Genomic DNA, 16035 nt, shown 5'->3' with positions numbered 1-16035 from the left:
CAGAAGTGCCAAGCTGAGAACCATGGTGATTAAGGGAAAACATCTCCAGTGTGGACAATGAGTACACAGAGTCTAAGAGCAGATTGTCTTCATTGGCCTCTGATACTTACAGGGACAAGAAACATGTCCTAGCCGGAGGCACACATAGGAACAGGCTTATGTGAGTTGCCACCTCTAGGCTGTCCATCAAGATGTATCCTTTAAGACCTTGAGAGACCTGTGTTACCCAATCCTGTACCTAGTGACCAGCGTTCCCACTGAAATGGAAACTACAATGGGAAGTTGACACTCAGCATATGTTCCAATGGCTGCCACAGGGGACTGTACAGAGACCTAACATTTCTGACATGGCAGAGTACTCTGCAGATGGTGTTACCATAGAAAGCTGTGTAAGCGATGGGCAACTGGGAACAGATTGTGAAGGACTAGGTACACCTTAAATGCAAAAAGGTTTTACATATACATTAACATTACCAGCTAAAGGTCTTTATGAATCATGGGTATTTCAATGAAGTTTTGAAAAGTCTTAACATGCAAATGTTACATTTTTATAGAAGCACAGGGCCACAGAATGAAGATTCCCTATTGTCATTATTTTTTAAACTCCTTTTTAATATTTAAAATATACAAATCACAGCTCATTTGAGAAGACTAATTTCTGTACTTTATGAATAATATCAAGTTATAAGTGAGTACATACCATGTGTGTCTTTCTGGGTCTGTGTTATGTTACTCAGAATAATCTTTTCTAGTTCCACCCGTTTGCCTTCAAATTGCATGATGTCTTTGTTTTTAAAAGCTGAGTAGTATTCCACTGTGTAAATGTACCACAATTTCTGTATCTCTTCTCTGGTTGAGGGACATCTATGTTGTTTCCAGTTTCTGGTTATTACAAATAAATATGCTATGAACATAGTTGAACAAATGTCCTTGTGACATGGTGGAACATCTTTTGGGTATATGCACAGGAGTGGTATAACTGCATCTTGAGGTAGAGCTAGTCCCAATTTTTCTGAGAAAGCACTAGATTGATTTCCAGAGGTTATACAAGTTTGCACTCCCACCAGCAATGAAGGAGTATTCCCCTTGCTCCACATCCTCAAGAGCATGAGTTGTCACTTGAGGTTTTGGTTTTGTTTGTTTGTTTTTAATCTTAGCCATTCTGACTGGTTGTAAGATGGAATCCTAATCTGATGGGAACAGATGCAGAGATTCACAGCCAAACAATAGGTCAAGCTCTGGGAGTTTTGTGGAAGAGTGGAAAGAAGGATTGAGGGAGCTGGAGGGGTCAAGGACACCACAAGAGACCTAACCTGGGTCCATGTCAGCTCACAGAGACTGAGCCACCAACCAAAGAGCATGCATTGGCTGGACCTAGCCCCGCCCCCCACACATATGTAGTAGATGTGCAGCTTGGTCGTCATGTGGGTCCCCTAACAATAGGAGCACGGTCTGTCTCTGAATCTGTTGCTGCCTTTGGATCCCTTTCCCAGAGCTGGGCTGCCTTGTCTGACCTCAGTGGAAGAAGATGCACTTAGTCCTGCTGAGACTTGATGTGCCAGTGTAAGTTGGTGCCCACTGGGGGACTCTCCTTCTCTGAAAAGAAGGAGCAGAGGGAATGGGGGGGCATGAGGGTGAGACTCAAAGGAGAAGAGGGAGGAGGCTGGGATCAGGCTGTAAAGTGATTAAATAAATGGAAGAGAGAGACTACTTTCCTCTTGATGCTTTTGGCATCCTGTTGACTGAGTGCAGTGTTACTCCCCAAAACATTGTTCAGCAATCACTACCAACTTGTACAGAACAAAGGGATTCATAATTTTCCCTAATTTATATGTCAGTGGGAAAAAGCCAATAAACAAATGAAAATCAGAAAGACATGAGCAGTAAGAATGAAAGATGCAATTGATTCATCAACCTCCAGGGAACCATGGTGTGAGTAAGCCAAGAAATTCCCTTCCCTTGTCCCACATTCATGAGCATAAGTAGTGTCTACAATGGTACTGCCAGGCTCTGACAGTGTCTAACACTTCAGAAAAGGAGGGAGCAGCAGGAAGAGGATGTTCCAAGCCCCTGGGCACTTTAGACAGAGATAGCTTTGAACTTTCTGCGTTTGCCTTGTGCATGGAAAGCTTCCTGGATGGACAGACTTGAATGCTTGGACTTCATTCTCTGACATCTGTCTCTTCAGCAGGTGAGAGCTTCCCAAGGAAACAGTGCTAGGCATCAGACAGCCAGAAGAGCTGTTTCAAAGAAGGAAGGTCATAGAAACAGGGAGAAATAAAATTCAAATTGCCCTGCAGTCAGATTCCTTCCTCCACATGGGCTCCATGGTCCAGGAGAGATCAAGTCCAGAAGAGGCTCTGCTCTCACTCACAAGGATCCTCTCCTGGGACATATGGAAGAGGCTGGGGAGTCAGGAAAAGGCAAGAACATCCCAGCAGAGCATCTCAAAGGATTCTCAAAGAGATTCTCAAAGGAACCCAGGGTACTGAGGTGCCTTTTTCATTGTCTAGTTTAGTTCATCCCTTGCAGGGAAAGCTTTATCCTTTTGTCATCTTTGCTGGACATCTGCATTACCTGTTAGAATTCAGAACTGGGTGACAGAGGTTGATAATCCCTTTTCAAAGGGTCTCTGTATTTTCGCCCTAAGATGAGTTCAAGAAAGCAGGACACTGGCCCTCAGACACTAGGCCAGCTGTTGTATCAGCTGTATATATCTAGTGAATAACTGGAATCCACAGTTGTAGTCTAGGAGTCCTAGTATCTATAGCAAAGATTCAAGTTGGCCTTGTTACTGAAGCCTATGGACTCATCTGATCCCATTTTGCTCCTTCTCATAAACCATGTTCTAGAACGGTCTTTGGTAGAAAAAAAATTCTGCTTCAGTTTTTTGCTGTCCGAGTGCACCGACTCTCCTCCTTGTTCAGTATATTAGGAATATATATTCAGTATATTCCTACACATATTACGAAACCACGTTTACACATTGCAGAAGCACATAGTGGGTCTTTGGAAGGATGATGTTGTCTGTCTCCTCTTTTACAGATTAAGGTCTGCCTGACCTGAAAAGAGAAGGTATAATGGATCACCAAAGAACAGTTTGGTGGTAAAGCTCTGCTTTGTGTAGCACAAAGAGTCCCAAGTTCAAACTTAGTGTGAAAGGACCCTTCTGCCCCCACTGATCTAGTGGAGAGGGATCAGGCAGACCTTTGGCCATGGTTGTGGCCCAGAATTACTTTCCAGAAATTTATTAAGCATTTTGTATATAAATTAAGGAAAACAGAAGGAACCAAGTGCAAGTCCTAGGAATTGAGGAGAAAGCTAAGAATGTTTTGGCAGCAGTAGAGACATCCCAAAGCTATACATCCCAAAGTCCAGCATGCAGCCATATAGAGCTGCAAGAAATAACTCTGAAATGAGTGGGACTGAGAAACTGATCTTTTAAAAATTTCTTTGACCCAGGTGTGGTAATCCTAGCACTCAGAAGGCAGAGGCAGACAGATTTCTGAGTTCAAGGCCAGCCTGATCTACACAATGAGTTCCAGGACAGCCAGGGCTACCCAGACAAACCCTGTCTCCAAAAATGAAAAGTAAATGAATAAAAATGTAAGAAGTATTGGATTGCAGTTAAATTGCTCAGGTAGACCATATAGGTCTAGCTGACCTGTTTGTAGACACTAACATGCTCACATTAGCAACAACATCAATAGGGTTAGGGTGCCAGCCAACCAGGACTCTTCTCTCTGGGACAGATGAAGGGACTCCACTTTCCCCCAAAAGAATCATCAGAGCTGGCTCTCACTATCAGGTAGCCTTCCTAGAATGCTGAACTCTTCAAATTCCTTATGATCTGTGGTTAACAGAGGGAAAAAGAGAATGAGTGCTTTAGGCATTCTGCCTCGCCCCTGGTTGGGAAGCTGCTATAGACAGTGCCCTGAGACGAGGGCAGTAACCACATGTACACGTATACATCAACAGTGGGACTGTGGGACCTGAAGGGACTGGAAACATTTGGCTAAGACACCCAACAGGTGGCAAGTACTGCAGCAGAGAGCGTAAGATCGCTGAGAGGCTGCAGAGAAGTGTGCAGACCTTTAATAACGGGGCCGTGAGCATGAGGAGAAGTCATTAGCAGACAGTGGTGCTCTCACATTGAACTTGGCCTGGATGAGGTATTGGAGGCCCTGGGGGTGTTGCAAGTGTCTAGTAAGTCATCAGACAGAAAGGTTAAGAGTTCAGTTGACTGAATGTGCTACTACTACCGAACACAAGGTATTAATAAGGGGCAAAAGTGCTAGGCTAGCCTGCTGCAGGTTTGTGCTTGAAGCAGGTGAATCGTGAGACTGGTGCCCCTCTGAAGGTGATAAACGCAGTCCTAAAGAGGTGACATTTAAGACCTCAATTACATGCAATTCTGACTACTGTGAAAAATGAAGTAACCACTCCCAACAGGAGAAACTTGACAGGTTCTGGACGAGAAAGACCAATATGGGGTACAGAGAGGGGAAAGAGAACTAGGAGGACATGAGGTCAGCTACCTTGGGATATGATTTTGTACAAAGCCAGTTATGTGGAAAGGCAATAACAGATTTATGTAACAGATATCATTGTATTTCTTCTCTCCTCCTTTCTTTCTTTCCATCCTTCCTTATTGTCTTCCCTCTTTTCAGTTTTTGAAACAAGGCCTTATTATATAATGCAGCATGACCTTAAACTCACTGTTCTCCTACCACCACCTCTCCAGGGATTACTGGTGTGGGCCACCACACCCAGTACTGAGTTCCAGTTCAGGAGATCACTGGCAGCTGTGCTTAAAGCAATAGAAAAAGGAAAAAAAAAAAGAACGGCCAACCTCCAGGTTTCACTAAAGACACTAGAAGACACTAGGTGAATTATAGCTCTTTGTGGCTACCTGAAGGCAAGATCACCTCAGATGCCACTGCTGCTGTCCCTTCCCTGACCCTGTATAGAGGCGTGGGTGTGCTGGGGGGCTTGAATTTCTCTGCAAGGGAAGCTGGAAATATTCATTCATAATGAAGAAGTTAACTGTGCAGTGAGATCAGGGGGTGGTAAATAGTCTTATTTACAATTTTTTACATTTGCCAAGGACTCAGAAAGACCTGTATGTCTTTCCCCATCATTGGCACAGCCTTCCCACTCAACACTGTCCTGTGACATAAGTTGTTCACTTGTTAAGTCAGTCTTGTTGCTGGTCCATTTTTTTTAATTTTTTTAACTTTTATTAATTACACTTTATTCACTTTGTATCCCCCCATAAGCCCCTCCCTCCTCCCCTCCTAATCCCACCTTCCCTCTCCCTTTTTCACGCATGCTCCTCCCCAAGTCCACTGATAGGGGAGGTCCCCCTCTCCTTCCTTCTGATCCTAGTCTATCAGATCTCATCAGGAGTGGTTGCATTGTCATCTTCTGTGGCCTGGTAAGGCTGCTCCCCCCTCATGGGGAGGTGATCAAAGAGCAGGCCAATCAGTTTATGTCAGAGATGCTCTTTCTGCACAGATGTAAGAGAAGGGCTTTCTGAAATGTTTACAAGTTCCTTCTGTATATTTATAAAAGCTTTCTTCATTCTGTTAACTTTTTCATCCTTCATAATATTTATCTTCTTAAGATTAATAGCTACTGTTTTACCTGTTTTTAGCCTTAAAGGATTTTTGGCTGGCTATGTGAAATACATTCCTGGACTTCTGACATTTTAATTTGCTTTTGGCCATTGTCAAACTTTGGGAAGTTCACACAGCTGCTCAGGTTCCCAGTGATGCCTGAGTGTTTTTGTTTGTTTGTTTGTTTGTGGGTTTGTTTTGTTTTTTTCAAGACAGGGTTTCTCTGTGTAGGTTTGGATCTCCTAGAACTCAATCTGTAGACCAGGATGGCCTCAAACTCATAGAGATCTGCCTGCCTCTGCCTCCTAAGTACTGGGACTAAAGGCATGCACCACTGCCCAGCCTTGTTTGTTTATTTTTATTTTAATGAGAGCCAATTTCTCAGTGATTTCTCTCATGCACAGTACCTTTGGTGCTCTATCTACAAAGTCACCTCAGTCACAAAAGCCATGAGGGCTTCTTCTGTGTTGTTGAATGGGTTTTCGTAGTTTTGCATTTTGCATTTATATTTATGGTCCATTTTAACTTTTGAGAAGGTCTGATCCATGTCTGAACTCACTGTGGGTATGGATATTCACTTAACTAGCACCAAGTGCTGAAAGGCCATATTTTCTCTAGTGTCACCTTTAAGCTTTTGTCAGGGACCAGTGGGCTTTATTTCTGTAGATCTAACTCTGGGCTTTCTGTTTCTGTTCCCTTGATCTACATTTCTGCTCTTTTGCCAACATCATACTGCCTTGCTTACTTAAAATTTACTTTAAAAATATTTGCCAGGCTTTCAAAACCCATGAGCTTTTAAAAATGAAGATAGCACCATTAGAAACTTATTTGCCTTTTTTCCCAACGAGATTGTGGAAGACGTGGTTTGTGAGCACCGGGCGAGGAGGCCCTGCTGCCTTGGGTTGTGAGAACGCCCAGCTCCTCAGGTCTGACCTCCCATCGGCCTCTCATGACTGTGTCTACCAGCTGCACTGGTCAGGAGTGAACTCACAACTGGCCCGCCATGAACTGGAAGGTTCTCGACCACGTGCCCCTGCTGCTGTATATCTTAGCAGCAAAAACCCTGATCCTCTGCCTGGCCTTTGTGGGAGTGAAAATGTACCAAAGGAGACGCCTGGAGGCAAAACTTCAAGCTGAGAAGAAGCAGGCGGAGAAGAAAGAGAACTGAGGAGACATCAGAGAGTTTTCTATTTAAATGTCAGCCCAGGTGGACTCCAGCAGAGAAGAGAGAAGAAAGATCTGGCAATTACTGGATGTCAAAGGATGTACTTCTGGCCAAGACCTTTAACTTAAATGATGAACAGTTTGAATTTATATTATTTTTAGAAGAGCCAGTATTTTGCTTACTGAAATAAAATACATTTCTTAAAAAAAAAAAAGAAACTTATTTGCCTTCTATAATAAAAAACTAGACATCCCCATCTACCCCACAGTTTCCACCTCTTTTCCGTGATGCCAGCCTAAACAGATCTCTACAAACATCGGAGCTGGCAGGGAAACAATCTGCATGAGGCAAGAAGGAAAGTTGGTTCCATATGACTTAATTATCTGGTGTTGGTTCAAACTTCCAGAGTCCGACCGTGAACAGTTTATTTTGCGCATATTTAAGCACAGCACAATTTGGGGGAAAAAGTTTCCTGATGATAATTAACTTAAACCATGCATACAACAAAGCTTAAGACATGGTTACCTTGAAACTCTTTAGAAATACAAATGGCCTCTTCCACAAGGTGGGTTCTGTTGGCACAGAAACAATGGTCAAGATAAACGTCTAGGGAGAATGAAGGAGATGAACACAATAGCCTGTGGTAGCCAGGGCTGACCTATCCCTAAGGTGACACAAAGATCATCAAGGCATTTATAAAGTACAAATGACATCTCCCACAAGGATGGTTATATTGACTGAGAAACATCACTCAAGATCTAGGAAGAAAGATTATGGGACAAACAAACATAATAGGGAATCCTGATGAGGCCTGGGCCTACACAGCACAAAGACCACCAGGTTAGAAACGACATCCATTCCCAACCTTCTTTGAAAGAGTAAAGCATCTGTGTTTAACATTCCTGGCTTCTGTAGTGTTTATGAACACAAGGACCTCATGCCCTCTAAATCAACCTTTCTAGCTCTGCCCAACCTAATGGTGTGCCATACTTGACCATTTGTTCGAAAGTTAAAAGTTCAATGGCTAGTGTTTTTCAAAAGTCAGAAATTTTCCACAGCATCAAACCAGCTGTGTCAAAATGTCCTCAGTTTCAAAATGACCACATCAAAGCAACCACAAAAAGAACTCCGTCCTGCAAAGAAAACCCAAAGTGGAGCTTCTTGGAGATGGGGGTGGGGCTGCAGGCCCAGGCCTCTGCTGGGACATCCTCTCATAGTCCTACAGCTGTTAAGCCCACAGTTACAAAAGTATCTTCCTGGCAGGTGACACATGCAGGATCTCAGATCCCAAGTCTTTCAGTTATCACACTGCATGGGGACCATAGCTGATGACAATGTTTCTACATTTCAGAATTACTGAGTAGATTTTAACTGTTCTCAACACACACACATATCAGAATGGGTAAGGTATTTAAGTAGCTAGATTATATATATAATGTATAGGTATATTGCATTCCTATATTTAAGAATCACATCCCACTCCACAAACACCTACAACTATTGTTGGTCAAAAATTTTATGAAAAATAAACTATGCTTTAAAAGAGAAAGACCCCTTTGTAGGATTCATCTTGCTCATGAGTTAGGAAATTTAATGTGAACCACATTTGAAGTAACTGTGCCAGAAAAACGTCAAGCAGGCTTCCTAAACTGAGCTCACTCAGCGGGGCTGAGAGCATCTCTGAGGAGCTCACTGAGTTCCCTAAATCCACATAAGAGTAAAAACTTGGATTCAAATGTAAGTGTGACTAATTTTAAAAGTCCCAGTCTTTCCCCTTTTCCTTCCTATCTGTAATTCACACCCTTCAAGAAAACTGTTCCACAAATTTAAATGTTTATGTTAGGACATTTTTTTTCACCCACTGAACCTCTTTTCTAGGTAAAACTAAAACAGCAAGCAACATTAGTGCCATATCTCACAACTTGTTAAGTAATCTACATGTGTATGTAATCTTCACAACAATCATGGAAGGTAGGTATCATTCTTGTACTCACATCTTGAAGATAATGAAATTGACACTTGAAGAAGTGAAGGGCTCTGTCTAAGGTCATACAGCTAGTAAGCAGTGGAGCCAGGGTTTGAATCCAGACCTAACTCAAAGCGCTGCTCCTCTTTTGTGACCTTGATGTCAGATCCCACCACTCCCCAACACACAGGAACACATTAGCTAATAAGTGTGTTTATTCACTCATTCATTTATCCGAGACTGAGAAACTACTATGTCCAGACTTCATTCTAAATTCTAGGAACACAGGAACAAAACAGACAGGAGCAGACCCTAATGCAGTTCATGTTCAAAGGGATGATGGAAAAAGTGAGAAATAAGCAACATGACATACTGATAAAGGCTCTAAAATAAGGAAGCAGGTTGTATCAGTCAGTTCTTGCTGTATAACAAACTACTACAAAAACAAAACTGGTTTCACTCATAATCCTATAAATGGCTGAGACCTAAGCTGGACCCAACCGGGCGGCTTCTTTGGTCTTGCTAGTCCAGGTGTTTATGGTCAGCTACAAAGCTGACTAATGATAACTGTGTGCGTAAGACAGCCTTGGCTCTGGTTCAGCCTGTTTCCTCTCTGTGAGCTTGCTAGCCTGTGCTTGTACACATAGTGATATGTAGGTCCTGGAGAGGGTAGAAATACAAAAAGAAACTCAACAACTGAGCTCTGAATTGGCACAGCATCACTTTTGTCAGAAGCTATTGGTCAATGCAAGTCAAAAGATTAGTCCAGATTCAAGGTGTAGGGAAATGACTACCTCTCAAGAAGAAATTTTAAAGAGTTTGGGTATAAGTATCGGATCTGTAAGGCAACATAATGTTAGATTTCTGAGGCAGCTTAAAGAGACAGAAAACAAGCCCAGTGTGACTTTATCAGAAGGTACTGTTTATTTCAGTGAGAAGCAGAAACAATGGGGAGGGAGGGTGCCTGCTGAAGAGGAAAGGAATACTTGGGGTTTATAGGGGAGGTTTGGGGAATGCAGTTGCTGGAGCTACATGCAAATCTGTGGTTTTTCTCTTCTAGAGTTGTTTTTCCAGACAAGGACATTTTATCTTTAGAAACTGCCTTGTGCTGGCTATCAGGATATGGGTCAGTTTAGCAATGGCAGTGATGGGTAAGGGATGGAGTTTCAATAGAGGGCCTTCCTTGGACAAGGTCTGGCAGATTTTTTTCAAGTTATGTTCTAACAATAAGGAGACTACTAATTGGAGTCATGAATGACGTCAGTGTAGCGCCCTGGGTGATGTGTCAGAAGCGAGATGGGTGATGGAAGGGTAGTGAACCAGAGCTGCTCTAGATGGAGAACAAGGGCAGCCTCTCAAGGAAGTGACACTTAGGCTCAGAATTGAAGTATGAAGAAAGAGCCATGATAGGACAGGAAAGAGCATCTCCTAGGATTAAGTTATTATACAAGACACAGTTCTTACAGCAAAAGGTCCTGTATACTCAACTGTAGGATCAGTATGTATTCAAGACAAGACTTCACAGAAGTCACACAGGATAGCAGTGTGCACATTCCAAACTGTTCAGTTTTTTGTTTTGTTTTTCCTCATGTAACTCTAGAAAGGTTTTGGGTCTTATGTGTGGCTATGGAATAAGGAGTGAAAGGAGAGATGCTCACAGGTTAAGAGCGCTTGTGGCTCTTGCAGAGGACCCAAGTTTGATTCTCAGCGCCACACGGCGGCTCACCCAAGACTCCAGTTCCGGGGAATCTAACAAGCACATATGCAGTATGCATGCAAAAGAAACCATATTAAATCAAATGAGTCAAAAATAAATAAATCTTTAAAAGGAGAGAAAGAGCAGGAAGGACTTTTTGTAAAAGATGTAAAAGGAATAGAGGTGGGAATCCTTCCAAAGAAAAGAAGACTTCAAAGATGTCTGTTGCGGGGACACAGAGAAATGGAATTTTAAAAGGAGATTTAAAAAAGAGTTACCTGTTCTTATTTTATATGTTTTGTCTACATGTTCCTCTGTGCCCATGTGAGTGCCTGGTGCCCACAGAGACCAGAATGACATTCGACTCCCTGGAGCCGAGTCACAGAGGGTTGTGAGCAGCCCCTGGGTGATAGAAAGTGAATCCTAGGGCTCTGGAAGAGCAGCCAGTGTTCTTAAGGACTGGATCACCTTTCTAACCTCAGAAGTGGCACTTTAGGGAATAAGATATTGTAGAAAGAAGAGAAAAACAATTAGAAATTACAGGAAAACCAAACGCTGTATAAGTAATGAATTTTTATAACCACTTGCTACATGGCTTTGCAGTAAACAACTTTCGAGTCACTTTAAACTATGTCTTAGTATTGGTAAAAATACTGAAACTACACTGTAAAGATGGGAAGTGAGCGGGTTAGAATGAGATCCTCACTTGTTATTGCAGGGAGTCAGGCTTAGAAGTCTCTATCTGTAGCCCCGTCCTTGGAAGGCTGTGGTAGAAGGGTCTCTTGAATTCTGGAGTTCAAGATAAACCTGAGGAAATAGAATGTGAGTCCATCTCAAAAATGTCTAAAAATTACCAAAAGCCTTCTGGTGTAAAGAAAGTAGAGCATGGCCCACAGACGCTTCAATGCCCACTCTTTTTGAATGGGCCCCTAGCTTAGGGTAGGGCCTTCAAGAGATCCAGGCTTTACTGAATGGGCCCTTAGCTTAGGGTAGGGCCTTCAAGAGACCCAGGCTTCACTGCAGACACTGCTCCCATCTCATCCTCAAATGCAGCTGTCAAGAGTTCCCTCTTAGTCTCTGTTTCCCATCTCTCAACAGAAGGAGAGGAGAGACCATGACCAAACCTGCCTTCATGAGCTGCCATTATCTTTTTCTCCCAAATTAAAGGTTTCTCAGGCAAGTTATCACTCGCTCACCAGCTCTCAAAGCATGTTCTCTGGACTGCAGCAACCAAAGTAGCATCACCTAGAAACCTGCCAGAGCTGTCTCAGACCTTCCAAATAAGATTTGAATGGCATAGGATTTCACAAACCCTGCAGGAAAATGATGCCTGCATGCCTGTCCTTGTGTTATCACTAAGTGGGTATGCAACATATTTCACCTGGGTTCTCCTCAGTGATAGGTTCAGCCTGCTTCCATACAGATGCAGCCATTCCCTAAGCCAAAGCTGTTTCCCAGACTATCAGGAGCCTGCTTCGGCCAGTCTGAAACCATATAAAACAGAATTTTAAATCAACTGTGTCACACATAGCTCTTTTTTTTTTTTTAATCCATCTATATCCCTATTGGCTCCAGGCCCCATCATCACATTTCAGGACTATCACTGAAATAATAGCTCTCCTGTCACAGTTATCCGTTCTCCTTGGCCACACCTCTCTCAAGGCCCCAGCCTTCATCTTCTCCCTAAAAGATGTGATGCTGAGATAAGTTGTGCTGTGGTTGAGTGTGGTTCACCCTGGCCCCAGGCCCCAATCCCCTCCCTGCTACCACCTGGCTGCTTTTTCGCTCTGTAGCAGAGCATGATGAGCCCCTCAGATAACTCGAGGCGGGGGGCCATAAGCTTACATCATTTCCTTAGATAGGCAACAGACAAACACTAGCCTTACTTCCAAACTCCAGATATGGAAAGGTTCCTGTGCGAGAGTCCCCTTAGACTGAGAGTCCCCCTTTGTGCAGGATATGAGGGTGGACTTCAGCGGCGGGAACCTGCCCCACAGTACTCAAGCATGTGGTAGACTTACTGACCTCTCTCTTTTATCTCTGCCGCTGCAGTTTGGGGGGTTCATTCCATTTGCTAAAGGTGTGTGGGTGTTAAAGTCACGCTATGGAAACAAAACACACACAAATACACACCACAGCTTTTTTTTTCTCTATGTGAGCAATGTTTTTGTGACTTTCTAGTTCTGTAGGTTGCTGCCTGCTTTTTGCAATTTCTATTAGAAAAAAAAACTAAATTCCCACCAACCAAAAATAGAATGCCCAAATTTTCAAATGTGCAAAAGCATGAACTGTTTCTGATTGAGAAAAGAAAAAGATCTGAAAATTAGTAATTGTGGGGCTGGGCAGATGTCTTTACATGCAAGTGTGTGGACCTGAGATCAAATCCCAGCACCCACACAAACGGCAGCGGTGTGGTGGCTCTTCTGTAATGTCAGGGCTCAGGAGCCAGAGACAGAGGCTCCCCAGAGTAAGCTGGCTAGCTGAATTAGTAAGTTTGGGTTCGAATGAGAGACCCCAATATATAAGATATCAAGGAAGGCATTCATGTCAATTTCTGGCTTCCCTACCCACACTCATACATGTGGATGTACACCTGCACACACACATCACTCACTCACACACGCGCACACACACACACAGGAGTTGTAATCATCAAAGTAAAAATGCATGAGGATAGTATTTTCATCTTTCAAATAGGTAACTTGTTTTGAGTTAGTAACAAAATATTGGGGGTGGGAAATCAAGTATTCTCACTAACTCCTGAGAATGTAAAAATTGGTCCTGCTGACCACTCATGGAGATGGCCTGGAAACCCTGTACAGAGGTAGCCTATGGCAGTTCAGTATCCAAGTGGCCTCCATAGTAATGGGAACAGGGACTGTCTCTGACATGAACTGATTGGCCTGCTCTTTGATCACCTCCCCCTCCCCCCGGAGGGGTGAGCAGCCTTATCAGGCCACAGAAGAAGACAATGTAGCCACTCCTGATGAGACCTGCTAGACTAGGATCAGAAGGAAGGGAGGAGGACCTCCCTTTTCAGTGGCTTGGGAGAGGGACACAGGTGGGGAAGAGGGAGGGTGGGATTGGGAGGGGAGGAGGCAGGGAGGTACAGGGGGGAATACAAAGTGAATAAACTGTAATTAATAATAAAAAATAAAGCAGTCTTATAAAAAAATGGTCCTGCCAGATTGGGAAGGACCATGACAACATCTGTTAAAATGTAATGTTGTCCACCCTTGGCTCGCAGCATTCTACTAGCATCATGCATTACACGATTACATGGATTACAGCAACCTTGCACATTTTTGCCAATGGTGGAAAAATCACCAGAATATTACAGAAAGCATAGTTCATTCATTCTATGGAATGTCATGCAACAGTAAACAAGATGGCATTAGTCAACTTGCACAAACATGAAAGCATCCCTGTAATTTTGATTGGGCAGAACAGCTTGTGTATCATATACTCAACGTCCTAGCTTTCTCAGTAGCAAAACCAGCCCATATTTGTGCTGGAGCTTCTTTTTCTGTTGCTGTAATCAAATATCCTGACAACGTCCACTTAAAGAGGGAAATATTTTTTGGGCTCACAGTTCAAGGTGAAGTCCATTATGGTGGAGAAGTAAAGGTGGCAGGAACTTGAAACATCTGGTCATATCAAATTCATTCTGACTAGAAGACACCAATGAATGGATGCACGCTGTACTTATGATAGGTCGTTTTCCTTATTTGTGCAGTCCAGTATTCTCTGCTTAGGAAATTATCTCACCCACTATTCAGATAGGTCTTCCCCATATCAATGTCCTGGTGTGTTCAGGGGACCATCTCCCAAGTGATTCTAGATCTTGCCAAGTTCACTTAAAACAGACCACCATGTTTGTTTATAATGGTATACAAAAGGCTTTGAGAAGGCTTCAAACCAAATGGCTACAGTGCTTAACTCTAGGAAGAAGTCAGAATTGCCTCTTTGAGAGGCAATTAAGGAAGAGTTTGGCTTTGCAATCACCAATATTTTATTATAAACTTGTACTAAGAAATGAATTACATAACTCTGTGTAACACAGGTGTCCAACACAATAACACTGAGCATTTTAAGGTTCTGATAAGCTTTCTATCTGCTGGGGAACATCACAAAATCTGGAATTTGTTTGGAATATTAAGTAGACTTTGTTTTTTTAGAAAGTTGTTACAAAACCATCCTGTTTGTTAATCTGTCCTTATTCATCTGATGATTAAGAACAAAGATTAGGTAGCCCATGGCAGTTCAGTGTCCAAGTGGGTTACCTAGTAATGGGAAGAGGGACTGCCTCTGACATAATCTGATTGGCCTGCTCGTTGATCACCTCCCCCTGAGTGGGGAGCAGCCTTACCAGGCCACAGTAGAGGACAATGCAGCCATTTTTGATGAGAACTGATAGACTAAGATCAGAAAGGAGAGGAGAACCTCCCCTATCAGTGGACTTGGGGAGTGGCATGCATGCAAAAAGGGGAGGGAGGGTGGGATCGGGAGGGGAGGGAGAAGGGCTTATGAGGGGATACAAAATGAATAAAGTGTAAGTAATAAAAAAAAAGAACAAAGATTAGTTCTTTGTGCCCAATCACAGAAACACACATACATACACATGACAGAGAGACCATAACTCATCCTGGGGATTTGATTTCCACCTGCTGCCCCACTGTGCTGCCTTTCAGGATGTCTAAACCACATCCAAGCAGACCTAGATGGTCTGCTCATAGCTTAGTTTCCAAACTTCCCTGCCACCTGACTGTCAACTCACAATTTTAGAGTTGATAAAACCAAGTGACACCTGACTTGACGAGGGGGTGGAGGAGGGCTGGATTGTGGTGTCACCCGACAACCAGGCACTTGGCTTCCTGATCCCAAACCACAAGCTTCTGTGTGGCCACATGTCATCTTGTCATTGCTGCCAGGCTGAGCTTCAGAACAGGTGCTGTGACCATTGAGGCTGGTCCATTGAAGCCATCTCATGGACATGTTTGTTATAGCATCCTAACCCACATCTTCACTGCTGCTTAATGCAAGGAAAGGGAGATCTGGAGGAAACCACAAAGCCAGGCCTAGGAGACCTGAAGAATTGTTGGCTTTCAATGAGCTTGGAGGATGACAACCATGGAGGAAATGGCTTCAGCCACTGGTTATATAACATAAATATCCCCTCAAGTTCTCTCAGACTTCAAAGTGATGACTTTTCTCTGGTCTAGAATTTTTTTCCAATAAGATGGAAGCTCTGAGGCTACCAAGTGAGAGAAATTACATATTCTCTAACAAACTATCCCCAGATTTACCCACATTGCTCTGGCATCTTCCCCAAAAGAAGTGTTTATCAAAGATAGGCAATTGCAGGCTCAACACCAGTTGCATGTCTATTAAATGTCAAGCAGGGCTAGATCATGCTCTAGGCATGTGAGGACAAAACTTTGCAGCCCAGGAGAGCATACAATCAATTACTTAATTGAGACGTTGACCACATTTTCCAGTAGAAACACAAGAGTACAAAAAAAAAAGATCAAGAGGCACTTCAGACTTAGGAAGACAGACATGGCTTCCTCCATATCTTATTGTCAAGGGA

The 16035-nt window shown here is 43.1% G+C and overlaps 1 protein-coding gene across 1 annotated transcript; it reads left to right on the top strand.

The window, feature by feature from the left end:
• The first annotated feature begins 6468 nt into the window (after positions 1 to 6468).
• On the top strand, positions 6469 to 6943 carry LOC129672362 (small integral membrane protein 11-like). Its single transcript, XM_055601775.1, has one exon. The coding sequence runs from the start codon at positions 6622 to 6624 to the stop codon at positions 6784 to 6786; it is 165 nt and encodes a 54-aa protein (XP_055457750.1). The 5' UTR covers positions 6469 to 6621; the 3' UTR covers positions 6787 to 6943.
• Positions 6944 to 16035: the final 9092 nt, after the last annotated feature.

Source organism: Psammomys obesus, unplaced genomic scaffold (assembly GCF_907164565.1).
Source record: "Psammomys obesus unplaced genomic scaffold, mPsaObe1.curated_primary_1811, whole genome shotgun sequence".
NCBI classification, from domain to species: domain Eukaryota; kingdom Metazoa; phylum Chordata; class Mammalia; order Rodentia; family Muridae; genus Psammomys; species Psammomys obesus.
This window is presented reverse-complemented; position numbering and strand designations above follow the sequence as displayed.

Excerpts from the sequence above, each read along its gene's own strand:
- LOC129672362 (XM_055601775.1), top strand. The coding sequence starts at position 6,622 with ATGAACTGGAAGGTTCTCGACCACGTGCCCCTGCTGCTGTATATCTTA.